Genomic DNA, 23,609 nt, shown 5'->3' on the forward strand with positions numbered 1-23,609 from the left:
AGTGCAGGATATAGAAACATAGAAAATAGGTGCAGGAATAGGCCATTCAGCCTTCGAGCCTGCACCGCCATTCAGTATGATCATGGCTGATCATCCAACTCAGAACTCTGTACCAGCCTTCCCTCCATACCCCCTGATCCCTTTAGCCACAAGGGCCATATCTAACTCCCTCTTAAATATAGCCAATGAACTGGCCTCAACTGTTTCCTGTGGCAGAGAATTCCACAGATCCACCACTCTCTGTGTGAAGAACTGATTTACTTTCTACTTAGAAGTTTGGGAAAATTTGGCATGTCACCCAAACCTTAAACAAACACAGTAGGGTATCCTAACTGGCTGCATCATGGCCTGGTGTGGAAACACGAATACACAGGAATGGAATAGGCTGCTGCCCAGTCCATCACAGGCAAAGAAATAGAGATCTATTACACTCCACATGAGGGCAGCATTAAAAACACTCAAGCACAACACAGTACCTCTGATAATGCAGCACTCCTTTAGCTCTGCATAGGAGCTGTTACTCAAGCCTCTGAACCAGGACTTGAACCAGCAACTTCTACCTTTGATGCAAGAGGTCTGCCCACTGAGCCACAGCTTTAGAGAAACAAGAAGCAAATAGACAAAGCAGCTGGATGCCTTGATAATAGGGCAATCAGAAAAGTTTGGTCACAAATGAAGCTGATGCAGGTTGAAAAACAAGATATTGCTGAAGTTTGAACTTACTGAGTGGAGTGATTAGCTGCCTGAGATTTTAGAATGTGCACCCAAATCAAAATGATGAAGATGCTGATTACCTTAAAGAAGCTTCTCCCCCTCTGCCATCAGATTTCTGAATAGTCCATGAACATTGCTTTACTATTTTGCTCTTTTTTTTGCACTACTTGTTTTTATATACTGTCAGTGGCCACTTTATTAGGTACACCTATACCATTAATGCCAGTATCAAATAAACCAAGCATGTGGCAGCAATTCAATGCATAAAAGCATGCCGTCATTCAGTTGTTGTTCAGACCAAACATCAGAATGGGGAACAAATTTGATCTAAGTGACTTTGACCTTGGAATGACGGTTGGTGCCAGACAGGGTATCTCCGAAACTGCTGATCTCTGGGGATTTTCTCACACACGCAACAGTCCCGAGAGTTTACAGGGAATGGTGCGAAAAACAAAAAAATCCAGTGAGCAGCAGTTCTGTGGGTGAAAATGCGTTGCTGTGAGAGAGGTGAGAGGAGCATGGTTGGACAGGTTCAAGCTGACAGGCGGGCGGGCGACAGTAACTCTAACCAAGTGTTGGAACAGAAGTGGATGGGCTACAGCAGCAGAAAACGACACTGGGTTCCACTCCAGTACCGAATGAAATAGCCACTGAGCAGATATTCTTATTGTAATTGATAGAGTTTTTTTAATGTCTTGCATTGTTCTACTGCCACAAAGCAACATTAGTGATAATAAACCTGATTCTGAGATGCCTGTCTTATGCTGTCACGTGATCTTGCTGAACATAGGGTTAGCTATTTCACCTCCCTCCCATAGAACAATGCAATTAATGGGTTGAAAGTTCTCTGCTACATCTCCAAGCCACAACTGCTTGTATGCAAATGTTTTCTTCTTCGTCAGCAAATTAAGGGGAAAATGCTGAAATTTAATGCAAAATTTCTTTGTGCATGTAGAGAAAGCATTTATGGGGGGAGAAAAAGCGAAAGATCAGTCGTGCACTTCACTAGAGCGACGACAACTGATTTGAATCCAAAAGCTACATGCTTAAGGCTGTTAAAGTCTGATTTAAAAATTACAAAGAATGGAGGGAAGTCCACAGGTTGCAATGTAATTGCTTACCTGAGCTACTCCCACCACTCCAAAATGTCCCAAGCGCAACCACCAAGAAGAACAAGGGTGGTAGGTGCGCGGGAACACTGCTTACCCGTTGCCTCACCACCGAGTCGCACACTATTCAAGTTGGAAGTTTATTACCAATCCCCCCTCCTCAGTGGGTCTAAAACCTGGAACTCCCTCCCAGTTGCATTGGGCAGACTCATTCAATAGAAGTATTGCAGTATTTCCAGATGGCAACTCTCCACTGCCTAGTCAACAAAATGGTGTTTGCTCTGATCTCCCCTTTAGCACTCCCGGTCAAAAAAAAACTGCAGGAAGTTAGAAAAATAATTCCAGGATTTGGATCGAGGCAGAAACTGTCCAAAAATGTTCAGGAGACATGTAGTACGGCTGGCGTCATGTTCGATTAACGTTCGCAATGTCCGCAGTTCGATCCTGGGCAGTAACGTAATTTAGAGGTGGCACAGGAGCGTAACGGTTAATGTAACAATATTACAGCAACAGTGAGCTTGAGGTGGAACCAGTGTATTTGAGTGAGTGCAAACATGAGGAATTCTGCAGATGCTGGAAATTCAAGCAACACACATCAAAGTTGCTGGTGAACGCAGCAGGCCAGACAGCATCTCTAGAAAGAGGTACAGTTGACGTTTTGGGCCGAGACCCTTCGTCAGGACTAACTGAAAGAAGAGCTAGTAAGAGATTTGAAAGGGGGAGAGGGAGGGGGAGATCCAAAATGATAGGAGAAGACAGGAGGGGGAGGGATGGAGCTAAGAGCTGGACAGTTGATTGACAAAAGGGATATGAGAGAATCATGGGACAGGAGGGCCTCCAACCTGATGGCATGAACATTGACTTCTCAAACTTCTGCTAATGCCCCACCTCCCCCTTGTACCCCATCCGTTATTTATTTATATACACACATTCTTTTTCTCTCTCTCTTTCTCCCTCTGTCCCTCTCACTATACCGCTTGCCCATCCTCTGGGTTTTCCCCCAACTCCCCCTTTTCTTTCTCCCTGGGCCTCCTGTCCCATGATCCTCTCATATCCCTATAAAGTACTATGAGATTGGCTGAGAGAGTCATAGGGGTCTCCCTACGGTCCATCGTTAACATTTATCAGGAGTGCTGCATCTGGAGGGGCTCTTAATATTATTAAGACCATAAGACACAGGAGCAGAATTAGGCCATCTGGCCCATCGAGTCTGCTCCGCCATTCAATCATGGCTGATATTTTTTTTTTCCTCTCCTCCTCAACCCCAGTTTCCGGCCTTCTCCCCGTAACCTTTGATGCCATGTCCAATCAAGAACCTATCGATCTCTGCCTTAAATACACCCAATGACCTGACCTCCACAGCTGCATGTGGCAACAAATTCCACAAAATCACCACCCTTTGGCTGAAGAAATTTCTCCACATCTCTGTTTTGAAAGGGCGCCCCTCTATCCTGAGGCTGTGCCCCCTAGTGCTAGATTCTCCCACCATGGGAAGGCATCCTTTCCACATCTACTCTGTCTAGGCCCTTCAACATTCGAAAGGTTTAAGGACACCACCCACCATCCAGCATCCTCTTTGACTTTCTCCCATCAGGCGGGATACTCCGATGCACAAAAGCGAGAACGGTCAGGGTGGGAAACAGTTTCTTCCCTCAGGCCGTTAGGCTTCTGAACTCCCTGCACATCGCATTCAAAGTCACAGGTTAATCTGTTCTGTACCTGACAATATTTAATTTATGCACTTTGTTCATGTATGTGTAATTCATCAGTAGATTTTATCCTTGCCTTCCTCAGTTATTGTGTGTTTTTTATGTGTGTGATATGTACTACTGTGCTTTACACCCTGCTCTGGAGAAACATTGTCTCATTCATGTATATAGTTAAATTACAATATACTTGACTTGAAATTGAGTGTGTGAGGAACCCAGCAGTTAAAGGTTGAAGTTGCTTTAATGCAAAACGAAGAATAAATCAACACATAAAACACTGGAGGAACTCAGTGACCACTCTGATTATTTTGTGCTAAAATTGACTTTATTTCTGTTCTTATTAAAAATGTTCAATTTAAGTTTTTTCTTGTGAATGTTACTTAAATGATGCTACTTGTCTGTGACGCTGCTGTAAGTAAATTTTTCGTTGCACTTGTGCGTAAAACAATAAGCTCAACCTGGACTTTGGTCGGGACGCCTCTCCGAGGTCAAGCTGTGCTGACAGACCTTTCATCTGACTACTGCCCGTCCAGGTGAAAGATCTGGACCCGAAACGGTGGCCATTCATTTCCATCCATGGATACTGTCTGACCCATTAAACTGCTGCAGTGTTGTGTGTGTTGCTCCAGATTCCAGCATCAGCAGTCTCGTGTATCGCCAGTGAACAATAGTGAATGCTGTTCTTTGCCAAAGCAATCAAAATGATCAAATAATTGAGTTGAATGATAGCATAATTGTCTGCCTTTGAAGACAAAGGTTGGTGGGCTTTGTGTTTTATAATCTGCTCGAGAGTCCCTTAAGACCGGTACAATGGGTGTAATATTTCCTGAATCACTCGTTTCTTTCTTGTTTGCCAATTCCCAAATTGAGATTGTGAGGAAGAGATCTGTGGGAAGTTTGGGCTAGATGTTATCAAATAATCAGAGGGAAATTTTAACATTTTTGGAGTTGTTTTTCTATGTAGTGCAAATGTTACATTAAAGGGTTGGTTGCTATTTTTATTTGTTTCTGTTTAATCATTTTATTTGCTACTAAGTTTGATGCTGATTCTGATTAGGTTTAGACTGTTGATATTGGACAGTTGCTGTAGTATTTTGCAATATGAGCAGAGTACTCAGGAGAGCGAAGTCTAATGTGCAAATGCATTGTAATAACATGAAACATGGCTGGGTTGGGGCTGGCCCATGCAGGCCAACTCTCCCATTGGTGCTGCTCTCCCAGTGTTTGCTTCTTGGAAGACAAGCTGGATTGCCTTTGACCCAGTGAGAGATAAGGAACTGCTGCATGCTTGTTCCTGCAAAAGCGCGGCTCCAGGACAACATCCCATGCACCATCAATCTTCAGGCCATGTCACTTAGGGACTTGTGCTAATATTATTTTGTGACTGTGCTTTGTAACTGTATGTACTTGTTTTTCACCTTGTCCTTGGAGGAATGATATTTCATTTTGCTGTATACAGGCGTATGGTTGAATGACATTTAAACTTGAATTTGAACTTGAAATATGAAGCTTGTTGCTGCTCGTATGAGCCAAACTCTTCCATAAGCGATGGGCAATTTTGTTTAAAAAAAAAATCTTGATATTCAAAAGGCAAGCTTATGGTGTGTGCTCTTGCGTTAGAGTTGCCTAAGGTTATGAATTCAAGTTCCACTGTAGAAACATGAGCACAGTTCTGGGTGACCGTCCCACACTGTATCCTGATGGAGTTTATACTGTCAAAGCAGATGCCTTCCTACTGAGGAATTTTCTCAGATCTTGCATTCTTCTGGATGTAAGAGATTCCTTGATGCTAATCTGACCGAAAGCATGTGCTCTCACCAGTGTTATATTTATGAATATTTATCCCTTCGTCAACATCAGAAGAAAATAGACTCCTCACGTTGTTGTTGTTGTTGTTATTATTATTATCATTATTGCTGTTGTACCTCCTCTTGTCAACTATGATTACATTCTAAGTGTGCTTCACCAATGTAAACTAAGAATGTAATAGTAATAGTCATAGTCATACTTTATTGATCCCGGGGGAAATTGGTTTTTGTTACAGTTGCACCATAAATAATAAATAGTAATAGAACCATAAATAGTTAAATAGTAATATGTAAATTATGCCAGTAAATTATGAACTAAGTCCAGGACCAGCCTATTCGCTCAGGGTGTCTGACCCTCCAAGGGAGGAGTTGTAAAGTTTGATGGCCACAGGCAGGAATGACTTCCTATGACGCTCTGTGCTGCATCTCGGTGGAATGAGTCTCTGGCTGAATGTACTCCTGTGCCCACCCAGTACATTATGTAGTGGATAGGAGACATTGACCAAGATGGCATGCAACTTAGACAGCATCCTCTTTTCAGACACCACCGTCAGAGAGTCCAGTTCCATCCCCACATCATCACTGGCGTTACGAATGAGGTTGTTAATTCTGTTGATGTCTGCTACCCTCAGCCTGCCGCCCCAGCACACAACAGCAAACATGATAGCACTGGCCACCACAGACTCATAGAACATCCTCAGCATCGTCCGGCAGATGTTAAAAGGACCTCAGTCTCCTCAGTTAATAGAGATGGCTCTGACCCTTTTTGTAGACAGCCTCAGTGTTCTTTGACCAGTCCAGTTTATTGTCAATTCGTATCCCCAGGTACTTGTAATCCTCCACCATGTCCACACTGACCCCCTGGATGTAATGGGAAAGCTGCACAAGAAATACATGTCTGTATAAGTCTGTAAGAGCAAGATGGATGGAGAGGAGGCAGTTGTGAAAACTTTCTATTGTGTACTCAATTGAAGAGTGCTGATAAAGAGCCTGACTGAACAAAATACAGGCAACACCCCGTCCCCCCCAAGTTACAGTCATGCAGGTTGCGTAAATTCATCTTTGCAGAGTTCACAAATTAATACCCCAAAAGTTTACTCCTGGAATAAAATTCACTCGCATAGAATTTATGTGGAAAAAGAAATCGGGTTTATTCTCACCAACATATATTGTGAAATCTGCTGTTTTGTGGCAATGGTGTTGTGTATTTAATATTTGAGCAGTATTAAAAATATTTGATTAAGCGTTCTTTGTAAGATTAATTATGAGTTATATGTATGTGAATGGCATATGTTAGCACCATTTCATAAGTGTGCACCTTGCTAAAAGTAATAAAGTACACAAGTTTATTGACAATTGTCCCATGTTTTACTTTTGATTAGTTTTGGAGTTACGAAACATAACAAGTCCTAATCCTAAGGACTTTCTACTGGGGCACAACTGAGAGCATCCTGACCGGCTGCATCACTGCCTGGTATGGGAACTGTATTCCCTCAATCGCAGGGCTCTGCAGAGAGTGGTGCGGACAGCCCAGCGCATCTGTAGATGTGAACTTCCCACTATTCAGGACATCTACAAAGACAGGTGTGTAAAAGGGGCTCGAAAGATCATTAGGGACCCGTCACCCCAACCACAAACTGTTCCAGCTGCTACCATCTGGGAAATGGTACCGCAGCATAAAAGCCAGGACCAACAGGCTCTGGGACAGCTTCTTCCACAGGCCATCAGACTGATAAACTCACGCTGATACAATTGTATTTCTAAGATATATTGACTGTCCTGTTGTATATACTATTTATTATAAATTATTATAAATTGCACATTGCACATTTAGACAGAGATGTAACGTAAAGATTTTATTCATATATGTGAAGGATGGAAATAGAGTCAATTCAATTCAATTGGAACAGTGTAAAATAGAAAATATTACTAAAAGTTACAATATTACTGTAGTTACTATAAGTTGCTATACTTATTGGCCACTTTATTAGGTGCAGCAGTGGAACCCAGTGTAGTTTTCAGCAGAGATGCTCTTCTGCACACCACTGTTGGAACATATGATTATTTGAGTTACTGTTGCCTTCCTGTCACCTTGAACTAATCTGGCCATTTTCCTTTAAACTCTCTCACCAACAAGGCGTTTTTGTCCACATAACTGCCACTCATTGGAGGTTTTCTGTTTTCGCACCATTCTCTTTAAACTCCAGAGACTGTTGTACGTGGAAATGTCGGGTGAGCAGCGGTTTTTGAGATACTCAAACCACCCCATTTGGAGCCAACAATCATTCCACAGTCAAAGTCACTTAGATCACATTTCTTCCCCATTCTGATGTTTGGTCTGAACAACAACTGAACCTTTTGACCACGTCTGTGTGCTTTTATGTATTGAGAAGCTGCCACATGATTGGTTGATTAGTTATTTGCATTATCAAACTGATGTATAAGTATACCTAATAAATTAGCCACTGAGTGTATACTATGTTACATTAAAAAAGAAAAAAGTGCAAAAAAAGGAATAGTGAGGTAGTGTTAATGGACTATTCAGAAATCTGATGGTGGAGGGAAAGAAGCTGTTCCTAAAAGGCTGAGACTTTCTTGACTTGCGTCCAAATGATGGACTTCACATTACAGAAAACTGCAACAGAGTTCAACAGTCCTAGTAACAAAATCCTCACCTGTAATGCAAGTGCCACTAATACTCAGCTCAGATCTGGATCTATCAGCACGCACTCCATGACTGAAATCTTCAGCAAATCAAACAGTATATTATGAGCTGTTTCTATGTAGGGATTGAAGGATCCCAGCTTTTAATGTCTACTGTACAAATTTTGGGTTCAGTTGGGCTAGAGGTATATGAGCCTTATTAGAACACAACCAGGTTCAAGAACATTTATTACTGTAAAACCATCAGACTCTTGGGTCCAACATATAATTCTCTGTAACTTCTGCCACCTCCAACGGGATCCCACCACTAAGCACATCTTTCCCTCCCCCCCCCCACCTCTGCTTTCTGCATGGATTGCTCCCTATGCGACTCCCGTGTCCTTTTGTTTCTCCGCCCCCCCCCCATCCCTTCCCACCGATCTCCCTCCTGGCACGTATCCTTGTAAGCGGAACAAGTGCTACACATGCCCTTACACTTCCTCCCTCACCACCATTCAGGGCCCCAGACAGTCCTTCCCGGTGAGGCAACACTTCACCTGTGAGTCGGCTGGGGTGATATACTGCATAAGGTGCTCCCGATGTGGCCTTCTATATATTTGGCATGACCCGACGCAGACTGGGAGACCGTTTCGCTGAACACCTACACTCTGTCCACCAGAGAAAGCAGGATCTCCCAGTGGCCACACATTTTAATTCTACGTCCCATTCCCATTCTGATATGTCCATCCATAGACTCTTCTACCGTCAAGATGAAGCCACACTCAGGTTGGAGGAACAATACCTTATATTCCGTCTGGGTAGCCTCCAACCTGATGGCATGAACATTGACTTCTCAAACTTCCATTGATGCCCCACCTTCCCTTCGTACCCCATCCCTTATTTATGTATTTATTATTATTGTTTTTTTCTTTCCCCACTTTTTTCCTCTCTTTTTTCTCCCTCTGTCCCTCTCACTATAACTCCTTGCCCATCCTCTGGGTCCCCCCACCCCGACCCTTTCTTTCTCCCTAGGCCTCCCGTCCCATGATCTCTCCCTTCTCCAGCCCTGTATCCCTTTTGCCAATCTATTTTCCAGCTCTTAGCTCCATCCCTCCCCCTCCTGTCTTCTCCTATCATTTTGGATCTCCCCCCCCACTTTCAAATCTCTTACTATCTCTTCTTTCAGTTAGTCCTGACGAAGGGTCTTGGCCCGAAACGTCGACTGTACCTCTTCCTAGAGATGCTGCTTGGTCTGCTGCGTTCACCAGCAGTTTTTGTGTGTGAGACTCTTGAAGAGGCATGGATAACTTCACTCATCTCACCTCTGAACTGTTTCCACAATCTACAGCGTCATTTTCAAGGACTCTTTAACTCATGTTCTCAGTATTTTTTATTTATTTTATTTGCACAGTTTGTCTTTTTTCCCATTGGTTGTTAGTCAAGACTTCGTTTATGTATAGTTTTTCAAAAATTCTATTGTATTTTTTTATGTTCCTGCAAATGTATGCAAGGAAATGAATCTCAAGGTGACATATACATATTTTGATTATACATTTACTTGACTTTGACTTTGAGATGTCTGTTGGAGGAGAACAATGTGGGGATGTGCGGAAACATAATCCGGGTGCTGTGTGAATTGAAATGAAGGACATAGTCAGGGAAAGTGGAATTGGAAGCATATTTGTTTGTGCCCTTTGCTCTTGATTGTGGCCATGAATTTATTCATAGAACATCCACTAGGAATCAGATCATTGTATTCCCTTTTCCTGTTTGGAGCAGGTCGGGACCAAGCCTAAACTTTATACAAGGACTCTATAATCCAAGTTAGTTATCCTTGTGTTCTAATCTTTCTTCATCAAAAAAAAACACACTTGGCTTCAGTTTCAAAGTACAGAAGGTCAAGTGTGTGTGTGTGTGTGTGCATGTGTGCGCGCTGCTTCTTGGGCCCGGGGCCTTGTTGAATTTCTTGAGGATGAAGGAGCAACACCTCATATTCTGTCTGGGTAGCCTCCAACCTGGTAGCATAGACATCAATTTCTTGAACTTCTGCTAATTTACCCTCTGCCGCCATTCCCCATTGCTGTCTCCCTTTCTCACCTTATCTCCTTACCTACCCATCACCTCCCTCTGGTGCTCTGCCTCTTTCCCTTTCTTCCGTGGTCTTCAACCCTCTCCTATCAGATTCCCCCTCCTCCAGCCCTGTATCTCTTTCACAAATCAACTTCCCAGCTCTTTATTTCACCCCTCCCTCCCTCCCCCCTTCAGCTTTCACCTATCACCTACCACCTTGTACTTTGTCCTCCCCTTCTTACACTGACTTCTCATCCTTTTTTTCCTGCCCTGGTGAAGGTTCTCGACCCGAAATGTCAACAGTTCATTCATTTCTCTAGACACTGCCTGACCTGCTGAGTTCCTCCAGCATTTTGTGCGTTGCCTTCCTGAGGATAGTTGCAGTTAATTCAGCCAAATGTAAAATGGGATTGCATTTTCTTATTACAAACTCGGTTTAGTCAGATGGAATCAAATTGTTTTTTTTTGAATAGAAATGAATAGGAGGTTGAGGAGTTAACAATGTTACTCCTGGAATATTGAGAGTTCAGCCGTTTGCTTTGAACCATGCCAAACATGCCTGCTTTCATGAACTTATTAACTGTTGTGGAGTGGTTTTAAATATATGTGGGCTGCCTTCCAGTCTATGCATTTTAATATTTTTTAAATGTGTTATTGGCATATTTATGTGATAATTTTCCAAGCCATAACACACAGATGTCAAGTAAGTGTTTGCTTCAGTTAAGGCAGGATTAGAGGCAGGGATAATTGAATCAGAGCTTGTGAAGACGTTACTCATTTTAAAATTGTGCCTTTTGTCCTTATTTATATCCCCATAAGAAATTCTTAATTCCGCATTAATAATTGGAACAGGTTACATATAATCTTTCTCAGTAGTTCTAGTGCTGAAACAGCAATGTGTTTACTGAAGGGGTAGATTACAATCGCCATGTGAGTGGTTTAATCAATTCTTATTATAAATTTGGTTCCGTAGTGATTGTCACAAAATCCAAATATCCTAAAGGGAGTTACAGTCAGAAAAGGAGCTTTTGAAGAAAAATTACCTCTGTTGTGTCAAGAAAACTTCTTTAAGTACAGCAAACTGCCACAAACAGCAATAAGGTAGCAACCGTGTAATCAGTTAATGGTTAAAGGATTGCCCAAAACTGCGAATGGTCTTTCCTGCTCTTCTGCATAGAGGTTTATAAAACTGCAGCAGCATAGAAAAGGCAGTAAGGCAGAGTATTTTTCCCAGGGTAGAAATGTTGAATACCTGCAGGGCACAGTTTTAAAGTGAAAGGAGAGATGGTTTAAATGGGAGGGTGAGACTGGTACAACTGAAACAGTTTGCACGTGATGGAGGTGGGGGGGGGGGTGAAGGAACCAATATCCTTTCAGGAAGGTTTGCTAGTACTGCTCCAGGGGTTTAAACTGATGTTGTAGGGGCTGGAACCAGAGTGCCAAGGCAGCTAGTGGAATGGTTGTGGGGAAAATAAATGAGAGGTGGTTAGTAATTAAAATGATGAGATGAATGATCTAGAGACAAGAGTTAAACTGTATTAAACTATTTCTAGCCTACCAGCATGAGTAACAGTCTGGCGATTGCCATTCTGGAAGTCCGGTCCTTGAATATAGCCCCTAACTCCCAGAAGTCACTTTTCAGGACCTTGGTATTCTTCTTGCCCTTGTCATTGGTAGCAACATGGACCATGACCTCTGGCTGCTCACTGTCCCCCATGGACTTGCTCTGAGATGTCCCTAACATTGACATCTGGGAATCTCACTCTTGTCCACAGAACCTCCTGTCTGTTCCTCTAACTAATGAATTAATCACCTTTCCCTACTGCACTCGACTTCTCTTTGCCTTCCCTTCTAAGTCACAGAGCCAGAGACCTTACTACTGTGGCTTTCATCTTGACTCCATTTGCTGGTACTTGTTTGCTTAATCAAAGGAAACATCGTAGAATAGTTAGTCATGTTTTGCAAAAAATCAATAATGTGTCTAGTACTAAGTTTGTGAACCAAAAGCCCCACAATGTGGCAAAAACCTGAACAGTATATTGATGCTTCATGTTCTGGCTTAAGCACTCTCGATAGCTCTGTTATATGCACTCAGTGGTCAATTTATTAGGTACCTCATCACTAACAAGGTGTTTCCATGCACAGAACTGCTACTCACTGGATTTTCACACCATTCTCCATAAACTCTAGAGACTGTGCAAAAATCCCTGGAGATCATCAGTTTCTAAGATATGCAGACCACCCCATCTGGCACCAACAATCAGTCCATGGAAAAATCACTTGAATCACATTTCTTCTCCATTCTGATGTTTGGTCTGATCAGCAACTGATCCTCTTGACCATATCTGCGTGCTTTTATGTGTTGAGTTGCTGCCATGGGATTGGCTGATGAGTGATACGCATTAACGAGCAGGTGTACAGGTGTATCTAATAAAGTGGCCACTGAGTCTATGATGAGTAGTGGCAGCAAATAGTATTTGCTGGGCATGCTCTCAACAAAAGTGAATATAACTGCAAATGGAAAAAGTGATTAAATATTATTCATTGAAGTAAACTGTCATAGCTGATTGCTCGTTCAAGGTTAGTACATTGGTAATAACGATACTGAAAGTTTGATTTATTTTTTGCTGTGCAACTTGTAAGCAAGGATCTCATTGTTAAGGCCACTGAGATTGATAATGACTTAACAAGATGAATTATTAAAGTGAATTTTCAAACACACTGAAAGGATGAACCATCCTGGCATGTGTCCAAGTGAAGATTTATTCTGAGACTAAAGTCCCAGACTGTCCAATAAACAAAACTCTTTAAAATAAGGCACATCACGCAATTATTTCAGATATTCTTTTCAAATGATAGTAAATTTATGTCTGAATGCTGAGCTGAATCTCTGCTATGCATGAAATACCAGTTGAGTTAATGTTGCCAATGATCCACAGTTTTCTTCCCATTTGTTTGAGATTTTTATGAGATGTAATGATGTCAGTCATCTGGTCACTGTTCTGGATCACCCTGCTTCCCCAGGGGTAGCAGAAAGTTGTATAGTATGAGCTAAAAGAGGCCTTGAGGAACAAGTGTTCCACGGTTCCTGTAGCTTAATGATGAATCATCAATTAGCTAACTTCTTATTTAAATCCTTTTGAGTGCACACCCTTCTACTGGTTTCACTCCAGCAGAGCTGTTAATGCATCACTGTCTTTGCATGCAATTTGGTACAGCTTTCCTGAGAAGAAATAATAGAGGGGGGTAGTAATTAAAGAGGAAGGCAATGGTGGTTGCACCGATGATCTGACTATTCTGATAAAAGGTGATTCTTTCTAAGATCTGGTAGCAGGAAAAAGACTCCGCAACAGGACATCCATTTTTATTTGTAAAGGCCTCTAATACTCATTGGAAAGAACATTAGAAAAGACCTTAGAACATAGAAATCTACAGCACATTACAGGCCCTTCGGCCCACAATGTTGTGCTGACCATGTAACCTACTCTAGAAGCTGCCTAGAATTACCCTACTGCATAACCCTCTATTTTTCTAAGTGCCATGTACCTACCTAAGAGGCTCTTAAAAGACCCTGTTGTAACCGCTTCCACCACCGCCGCTGGCAGTGCATTCCACGCACCCACCACTCCCTGTGTGAAAAACTTAACCCTGACATCCCCTTGGTACCTGTTTCCAAGCACCTTAAAACTATGCCCCCTCGTGTTAGCCATTTCAGCCCTGGGAAAAAGCCTCCAGCTATCCACATGATCAATGCCCCTCATCATCTCACACACCTCTTTCAGGTCACCTCTCATCCTTCGTCGTTGCAAGGAGAAAAGGCCAAGTTCACTCAACCTGTTCTCATAAGGCACACCCTCCAATCTAGGCAATATCTTTGTAAATCTCCTCTGCACTCTCTCTATAGCATCCGCATCCTTCCTGTCGTGAGGTGACCAGGACTGAACACAGTATTTCTGATAAGGTGATAATAGCATGAGGTGTATGTGAAGATACTGAGATGTTTCGTGTTAGTGAACCTACTCTCAGTTAGGTACACCTGGGTATTGCAAATATCTGATCGGCCAATCATGCCAGACGGGTTCAAGCTGATAGGAAGGTGACAGTACCTCAAATAATCACGCATTGCAACAGTGGTGTGCAGGAGAGCATCTCTGAAAATACAACACGTCAAATCTTGAAGTAGGTGGGCTACAGCAGCAGAAGACCACAAACATACAGAAGTATACTCACTGGCTACTTTATTGAGTACCTTCTTGACCTAATGATGTGGCCACTGAGTGTGTAAACGAGCAACAATCAATTAATTTTAAGTATTACACAAAACAGGGGAGTGAAAAGGTTGCAGTTCCTTTGGTTCAAGGAATTACAGTAATTCATCAGAGAACTAATTAAGAAAGCCACTAATAGACTGAACCTATAATGAAGACGAACACATAAAGAGCTCTCCTTTATTTTCAAAGAGGTAAAGCAGTGTGGTGCAAGTGCAATGTGTTATTAGGTTTTATAATGACATTTTCTTGAATGACATTGGTGCCAGGCATTGGTGTACCTTGCACACTACTGTGCAAAAATCTTATGCACGTAAAAAAATACTGTAAAGCGGAGATGCTCTTAAAAGTAATGAAATGAGAAGTTTCTAAATATCTGAAAATACTATAGAGAGCAGTAAAATAGTAAATCAAATCAATATTTGGTGTGACCATCCTTTGCCTTTAAAACTGCAATTCTCTAAAAAACGAACGAAAATCTGCAGATAACACACACAAAATTCTGGAGGAATTCAGCAGGCCAGGCAGCATCTGTAGAAAAGAGAACAGTTGACATTTGGGGCCAAGACCCTTCGGCAGGACTGGAGAAAATAGAATTGATTCTCTCAGGTACACTATTGTGCAGTTTTATAACAACATCGGCAGGTAGGTTGTTCCAACCATCTTGGAGAAGTTGCCACCATTCCTCTGCAGTCTGTGGATGTCCTGCTTGCTTCTGTCTGTCCGGGTCATTCCAGACATCCCTGATGATTTTGAGATCAGAGCTCTGTGGAGGCCATACTATTTGAAACTATATAAAAAATCTAGGGTGCCTAAGACTTTTGCACAGTCCTGTATTCAGATTAAAACAAAGCACACACTATAGTTTTGAAGCTCCTTTGTCCTGTAAATATAATTGTGGTTACAGATTACCACTATCAGTGTAATATAAAATACATTACTCTCATATTTTTTCACCTCCCACAGGATCTTAAACATCCTTTCTCTTTCAGATTTGTATTATGTGACTATTTTTCATTTTATCAGTAGAGCATAGATAATGATCCTATCTTTACAGTAGGCTTGTGAAACAAAATGGGTTAGGATGAGCCAAAATATAATGTTCTGGTCTAATTGTGATTTAGTGCAAACTTGGCAAGGGTGAGTAACTGAACTATGGTTAAATATATTTAGCCTGAGTAATGTGAATATCTTACAACTATACAGTAGGTTAATGCTTCTCACTGAACCTGGTGCCAAAAATTTTCAAAAGCAATATCCTTCTTTCCACTTGTTTTGCAGTTTACCATTCACCGGATTCCCCGTAGTCGTGAAGTACGTCAATCTTGGGTGACTTCAGTGGTCTCTACACTATTTGCCCTGTTGTATTCCATCCCACTGGTATTCCAACTTAAACCAGACGTGGTATGTATAACCATCCAACAGTGGAATCTATGTCTCTGAGACCTTTATCTGACGTACAGGCCATATCTCTTGTTTCTACTTCCGTGTTATATTTTTGGTGTGTGGAAATTTTAACATCAAACATTTTAGTTGTAAATCCTTGTGGAGCTGGTCGGTTGTAGAGAATGTTGATGAACTAGATGCTCGTGACGTTAGTGTGTGGTTCAGATTTTTAGCTTAGCCCATAGTCAGTAAATGACTGACTGTAAGTTCTTCTTGTTTGGTATGGCAAATTTCCAGTTTCAAGCATTAAAAATATTACATGATTGCCCTGGTTAAGGGTGTGCAGTGGTGTTTAATTGTGCAGAAAGCTCAGCAAAAAGATGGATTGTGCAGCCTGACTCCTCTCTACTGTCAGCATTCCTTTTGGAGCTTATAGCTTGAACCCATTTCCCATTTAATGTGTTTTCCTTAAATGGCTATTCTTCAATAGTCCCACTTTTCAGTGGTCCTTCACTAAAGCACGCAAGGCTTTCCCTCATTTAAAAAAAATATTTTAATGAGCTTTTTTTTAAAAGAAATACAAAGTGCAGTTGGTACTTTTATTTGTGTATATGAGTTTTACACCCATAAAATCAACTACTTCCAATTGCTGAGGCCAGCTTGATCCAATAAGACTATGGAATACCGTTAGTCCTGTTTGCATGCACTTCAATTTTCCTGTGCAGTCCATTTATTTTTGTCTGCCCAACATGCTTTTTGTATGTGTCCTACTTTGTTGCATTTTCTGGAAGTTTCACCTTTAAATCTGCATTGGTCTGGTATATGTGTGCCCCTGCCACAACAGTAGCGCAGTTTGTTTGGCTATGCCAGTTTCCATTTAGACATGGCAATTTTGTTCATGCTCACTTTCACTCCTGGCTGCAACTCAGTTATGTCTCTGTCTGCTGTTTCCATTGATACAGCTCTTTCAACTGCTCTTTTAAATTTAAGTTGTGCTTTACTGAGGAGCCATTTTTGAAATTTTTCTTCTAAGATTCCTTGCTACCACTATTATGTTTTGTAACTCCAAAGTATAAAACTAATTGAAAACAGAAGCACGGAGCCAAGAATAATGTACTTTAGTTTTGTTTTTACTTTAAACGAGGTGTGAAAGTGTGACGCAGTCGTGTGATGACATATGCCATTCACATATATCATACATATAACCATAATGAATTATATAAATAACAAAGAATTCTTCTTCATAGAACAAATTTACAATATTACTCAAATATTACTGAAATATTAAATATGCAGTAATTCCTGTCCTGCTTAAATTTGTTTCTTTATTCTTTCAGCTCTATTCCACTCTTTAAGATACATTAAAAGTTTGACCCCAGTGCAGTTAAATGGGAACAACACTCATTGGTCCCCTGAGAAAAAGAAATCCTTCTCGAGTCTGTATTAAGTGGACAATCCCTTATTCTGAATCTATGCCTTGGAGTTGTAGGTTCCCTCATGAGGGGAAATATCCTTTTCACATATCTGATCTGCTCTCATTTTTATATATGCCAAACTATAGGTCAAATCAAACTTTCCTCCTGGAACAATTTCTTCTCTAAAGTAAGTATCATAGTAAGCGCTCCCCAAATTACCTTTATTGCAACTAAACCCCAAAACTCATCACTTTGTCGTGGTGGTGAGGCTTCTGAGTTCCTGAGATCCCGAGAGCGATACTGTCTGGAGTTAGCCATCTGGCTCTTAGTTCCTTTGTAAGGTCACCTATGGCAGTAAGGTCAAGAGGGAGGTTCCAGATAAAGAGCGATCAAACCGAGACCTCAGTGGTGTAGCTGGTGGAGGATGATCCAATATCATATCAGCAGTGAGGATAGAGGAAGACTGCAGCAGTGAAGGATTCCCAATCATCCTGTATTCCACACCACTGGACCCTGACCCCATCTGTCAAGGACTATGTGGGGGCTACTCTTGCATAAAAAAGGTCACGTACTGGGATTCTCCACTAAGGGAATCCAGACTAAAAGCAGATTATGTGAGTCCCGGATGGCCCGCTACAGCCACATGAGAACCCACCAACAGACAAACCCCTTAGCAGAATATCACACCTAACTGGAGTGATCGCACGACTGAGATTATATCCTAATGTTAAATAGAATATGGTTGAGCCTGATGCCTCAGATGCTGTCTCACCATTCCTTCTTTTACATCCCACACCCTTAATAATAAAGGCCAACATTCCATGGCTTTCTGAATTACTTTCTATACCTGTACTTGAACATTGTGTTTCATGTAGAAGAATACTCGGAACCCCCCGTTCAATAGCATTCTATAATCTTAATTTCAAAAATCTTTTTTCAAAAGTTATTACTAAAGTAAACAACTTTGCATTTTCCACACATTACCTGAAGAATTTTTTTTCCTGCTCACTTAACTTTTCCATATCCTACTGCAGACTCTTTGTGCCCTCCTCATAATGAGCTTTCCCACCTTTTTTGGTACCATTTGATGACTATACAGCCAATCCCTTCATTTTAGCCATTCCAGAACTTTGAGCAAAAAACAAACTACTGGAGGTAGTGGTCCAGATGAAGGGTCTCGACTGGAAGCACCGACTATCCATTTCCCTCTCCCAGACCTGCCTGACCTTCTGAGTTCCTGTATTTGTTTCATGCTCCAAATTCCAGATTCAAGATTGCAGGTGTAGTGGACAGCGAAGAATGCGATCATGGCTTGCAGAGGGATCTGCATCAGCTGAATTGAATTGACTTTATTACTTACATCCTTCATGTACATGAGGAGCAAAAATCTTTATATTATGACTCTGTTCAAATGTGTAATTATAGTAATATATAATAAATATTATGTACCATAGGATAGTCAATATAACATGGAAATACAATTGTAACAGCGTGAATTAATCAGTCTGATGGCCTGGTGGAACAAGCTGTCCTGGAGCCTGTTGGTCCTGGCTTTTATGCTGTGATACCGTTTCCCGGATGGTAGCGGCTGGAACAGTTTGTGGTTGGGGTGACTCAGGTCTCCAATGATCCTTCGGGCCCTTTTTACATACCTGCCTTTGTAAATGTCCTGATAGTGGGAAGCTGACACCTACCGATTTGCTGGGCTGTCCGCACCACTCTCTGCAGAGTCCTGCGATTGGTGGAAGTACAGTTCCCATACCAGGCAGTGATGCAGCCAGTCAGGATGCTCTCAATCGTGCCCCTATAGAAAGTTCTTAGAATTTGGGGAGCCATACCAAACTTCTTCAACCGTCTGAGGTGAAAGAGGCACTGTTTTTCAACAGACAGCTGGTATGTATCTTCAGTGATGTTTATGCTGAGGAACTTAAAGCTGTTCACCCTCTCAACCCCAGATCCACTGATGTCAATAGGGGTTAGCCTGACTCCATTCCTCCTGTAGTCCACAACCAGCTCCTTTGTTTCTGCGACATTGAGGGAGAGGTTGTTTACTTGACACCACTGTGTCAGGGTGATGACTTCTTCACTGTAGGCTGCCTCATTATTATTTGAGAATAGGCCAATCAGCGTAGTGTTGTCAGCAAATTTAATTAGCAGGGTGGAGCTGTGGGTTGCAACACAGTCATGGGTAAAGGAGGGGACTTAGTGCACAGCCCTGAGGAGCACCTGTGTTGAGGGTCAGAGGGGCAGAGGTGAGGGAGCCCACTCTTACCATCTGCTGGTGATCTGACTGGAAGTCCAGGATCCAGCTGCTCAAGGCGGGGTGAAGGCCGAGATCTCTGAGCTTCTTGTCAAGCCTGGAGGGAATTATGGTGTTGAGTGCTGAATTGTAGTCTAAGAACAGCATCCCTCTTCTCCAGATGCGTAAAGACGGTAGGTAAAGCTGTGACTATTGCGTCCTCCGTCAATTGGCTAAATAAATGGGCTGAAAAATATCAGATGGATTTTAATGTAGGCAAGTGCGGGGTTTTGCACTTAGATGCAACCAACCATGGTAAGTCTAACACAGTGGACGGTAGGGCACTGAGGAGTGTGGTGGAACAAACGGATCTGGGAATACAAGTACATAATTCATTGAAAGAGGTGTCACATATAGTTAGGGTCGTAAAGAAAGCTTTTGGCACATTGGCGTTCATAAATCAATGTATTGAGTTCAGAAGATGGGATGTTATGTTGAAGTTGTATAAGACATTAGTGAGACTTAATTTGGAGTGTTGTGTGCAATTTTGATCACCTATCTGCAGGAAGAATGTAAACAAGGTTGAAAGGGTGCAGAGAAAATTTACAAGGATGTTGCCAGGTCTGGAGAACCTGTGTTATAAGGAAAGATTGAAGAGGTTAGGGCTGTCTTTGCTACGTAGAAGATTGAGAGGATAGTTGATAGAGGTATGCTTGTTACATACACTTGTTAGGGTGCATTCTCCAGTTACCTTATAAGGTAACCATAGCCTTCAGCCAGGAGCAGATGTCATCAGGTGGTTCTCAACCTTCACCGAGTGTTTTGACCCTTAACCACGACACTCTGCAGTTGGTGGGCTGGCAGTGGTGGCCAAATCACTGCCCATCTGCTCCTGGCTTCCAGCTCCCCTCCTCTTGCCTACTCCAAATCCAACAAGAAGCTCGTTCTGCCTCTTCCCCCATCCTACAAGCTGCTTGTTTTTTGCTCCTTTCGTCCAGGCCCAGATCTGACAACAACCGCCATGCTGATTTGGCTGGGAAACCCCTGCAGCCGATCTCCACAGGGAACAACCATGCCTGCCATCCCTTGTCTTTACACTCCTGCAGTAAGGGCTGCTACTTCAAAACCTTCCTCTCGTGGGCCTCTTCCCATCCCTCCTCCCACGGCACAGTCAACTCAACCAGAATGATTTTCTTGTCTTCGGTTGACCACAGTACAATGTCTGGGCGTAGGGTTGTGTGCACCATATCCGGGAACTGCAACCTCCTTCCCACATTGACCCTCATCTCCCAGGACCTGGTCGTTAGCAGCAGATTGGGCTTTGGTTGTTTGGTTATAAAAGTCCTAGCTCCCTCTTTGATGAAGGTGATGGCCTTCCTCAAATCTGTGCCAGCCGTCCTCTTCTTGCATCTCTCCCGCTCTGGTGTGTCAGCAAGAGCCAGAAGCACCTTATCATGGCGCCACCTATACCGTCCTTGAGTTAGAGCTGTTTTACACCCGGACAGTATATGAGCCAGTGTCCCCTTTTGACCACAGAGCTTACAGTTCGGGATCCTCTCTCTTCCCCCATGTGTACAGATGTAATGGCGAAGGAAGGGTGTCATACACGGATCGCAAGAGGAAGGAAATACGGAAGGGCTCCAGTCTCCATAACTCTGCCCATGAGATCTTGCGCTTAGGCAGATCCCATTTTGTCCAAGCACCCTGGGACCCTTGTTCCACTGTCTTTGAAATCCGCTTCTCTTCCTCACGGGTCCGTACTTCTGCCTGTACCATGTCTTGCCTGTTCCTTATGCTTGCGTTTCCCCACTTCCGGAAGTGGACTGAGCCGAGGCCTTGCCGCCCGACGCAGGGGTTGCCAATGATATCTTACAGCTTCAGAGAACACACTGCCTCCTCCACAGCTGTGTTGGCTGCCCAGTTGCGCCCAGATCTGGTTGTAACACCTGCTTGCTTTACCAAGACGTCATTAGAATCTCTCAAGCTTAATAAAGCTCTGTATTTTGCCACCTTGAATTCCTCCTCAACAGATGACATGGGAAACTGCAGTTGCCCAGAATGAATGTAGAGGCCCACTGAAGAGAAGCTTGGGGGAACTCCCAACCATCTCCGCAGATGCTCGTTCATTTTCCTCTCGATGCCCTCTACGGCAGTCACGGGGAACTCATAAAGTGTGAAGAGCCAGAGAAGCCTGGACAGAATGCCGTATTGGTACAGCTAGGTCTTGAATTTACCCGGAAGTCCGGATTTGTCGATCTTCTTCAGCCATTGCTCTGTCTGCTTCACAGCGTTGGTGACATTGGCCCCATCTGTCAATGACACATCAAACCACTTCCCCAAGCATTTTATCTGGTTATCTTCGATGGAAGGGATGACCTCACCCTGAACCTGGAGGCTAAACTTGCTAGTAACTTTGCCCTTTCTGATCACCATGCACTTGGACTTCTTGGCCTTGAAGGACATCCTCGCCCAAGTGGCTACATTACCCAGGGTTTCCAATACCCATCTTGCTTGGACACGTGACACAGTTGTTATAGTGATGTCGTCCATGAATCCTCGTATAGCCGGCTGAACAATGCCTGACTCCAGCGTCGGACCGCGGGTTACATGTTCTGCTGCTGACAATAGGAGGTTCATTCCCATAATAAATAGGGTGGGGGAGATGGTGCACCCTGTTGGAATCCTCTTCTGGAGGTCCTGCCAACTAGTTGTGAATTAGCTGATGTAAATCTGAGTTTGAATCCTCCTAGGTAGCTGGTGATCATTTCTCGAATAGCCACTGGGATGTAGTAGTGGTCGAGTCCTTCTAGGATGAGGTCATGTGGAATAGACTCATAGGCGTTCGCGAGGTCTAACCAGACAACTGTTAGGTCGCCTTTTTTCTGCTTGGTCTCATGGATCAAATGGCTGATCATTGAGGTGTGTTCCAGACACCCCGAAAAGCCTGGAATACTGCCTTTCTGGATGGATGTGTTGATATAACGGTTCTGCGTCATGTAAGAAGTCAGCCTTCTTGCGAGCACAGAAAAGAAAATCTTACATTCCACATCCAGGAGAGAAATTGTCCTAAACTGGGCAATTGTGGAAGAAACCTCTTCCCTTGGAATAAAGCATCCCTCTGCCAATTTCCAACTTGATGGAGTGGTACCTATGGCCCAGATCTTTCTCATGACCTTCCACAGCCTCCGAAGAAGCTTTGGGCATTTCTTATACACCTTATAAGGTATACCGCTTGGGCCTGGGGTAGCTGATGCTTTAGCTTTCCGGATGATGTAGGCTCCTTCACATTCAGCTCAATTGATGGATTTTCTGGTCTACGCACAGCCCGATTGGTTCCTAGTCCCAAACTCCTCCGTGGGTCGCTGTGTGCCTCCCGCAGGAACTCCTCTACCTCTGGCTTCAAGCTGGATAGTACACCAGATTTATGAGGGGCATAGATAGGGTAAATGCAAACAGACTTATTCCACTGAGGTTGGGTGGAACTACAATCAGAGGTCATGTCTTAAGAGTGAAAGGTGAAATGTTTAAGGGGAACATGAGAGGAAACTTTTTCACTCAGAGGGTCGTGAGAGTGTGGAATGAACTGCCAGCACTAGTGATCCAACCAAGCTCAATTCAACATTTAAGAGAAGGTTGGATGGGTACATGGATTGTAGGTGTATGGAAGGCTAGTGTCCCGGTGCAGGTCATTGGGAATTGGCAGTTTAAATGGTTTTGGAATGGAATAGATGGGCCGAAGGGCCTGTTTCTGTGCTGTCTCTATAACTCTATCTGCAATATCTCGTTTTCTCCTTCCATAATCTCAGTTCTGAGAAAGGATCTTTGACCTGAAATGTTAACCGTTTCGCTTGCGACAGATGTGGCCTGACCTGCTGAACATTTCCTGCCTTTTCTGTTTTTGTTCAGTTTGTTTGTTTGTCAATCCATCCATCATACTAATGTATTACCCCTCCACCACCCACCCAACTCCCCTTCCACCCAGAGCTATGAACCTTTACATCGGGCAGTAACCATATCTTGAATATGAACTGATGCATTTTCTTCCACTTTACCCATTTTAAACTTGAGGAAGAGGAATGAATTAGTCAAGTACTGTTTCCCTTTCATAAAGCAACGTTGACTTCCATTGATTTTATAGTGCTTTTGAAAATACCCTGCAACTATTACCTAAATAATTCTGCAATTCAATACTACAGATGTTCAGCTAATTTTCTCAGAGTTTCTTAATTTCATTCTCTCTGTCTTGCT

General features: G+C 42.8%; 1 protein-coding gene across 3 annotated transcripts in view; it reads left to right on the forward strand.

Annotated features, from left to right (window-relative positions):
- Nucleotides 1-23,609, forward strand: part of alg14 (ALG14 UDP-N-acetylglucosaminyltransferase subunit) — a 123,182-nt gene that overhangs the window by 20,096 nt on the left and 79,477 nt on the right. For 2 of the 3 annotated variants that reach the window (XM_063064608.1, XM_063064607.1), the window contains exon 3: nucleotides 15,603-15,725. The exons of the other annotated variant lie outside the window; for it this stretch is intronic. In XM_063064608.1, the coding sequence (XP_062920678.1) occupies nucleotides 15,603-15,725 (123 nt within the window). The remainder of the gene's footprint in view (nucleotides 1-15,602; nucleotides 15,726-23,609) is intronic. 3 annotated transcript variants of the gene reach the window in all.

This window comes from Mobula hypostoma, chromosome 12, assembly GCF_963921235.1.
Source record: "Mobula hypostoma chromosome 12, sMobHyp1.1, whole genome shotgun sequence".
Taxonomy (NCBI): Eukaryota; Metazoa; Chordata; class Chondrichthyes; order Myliobatiformes; family Myliobatidae; genus Mobula; species Mobula hypostoma.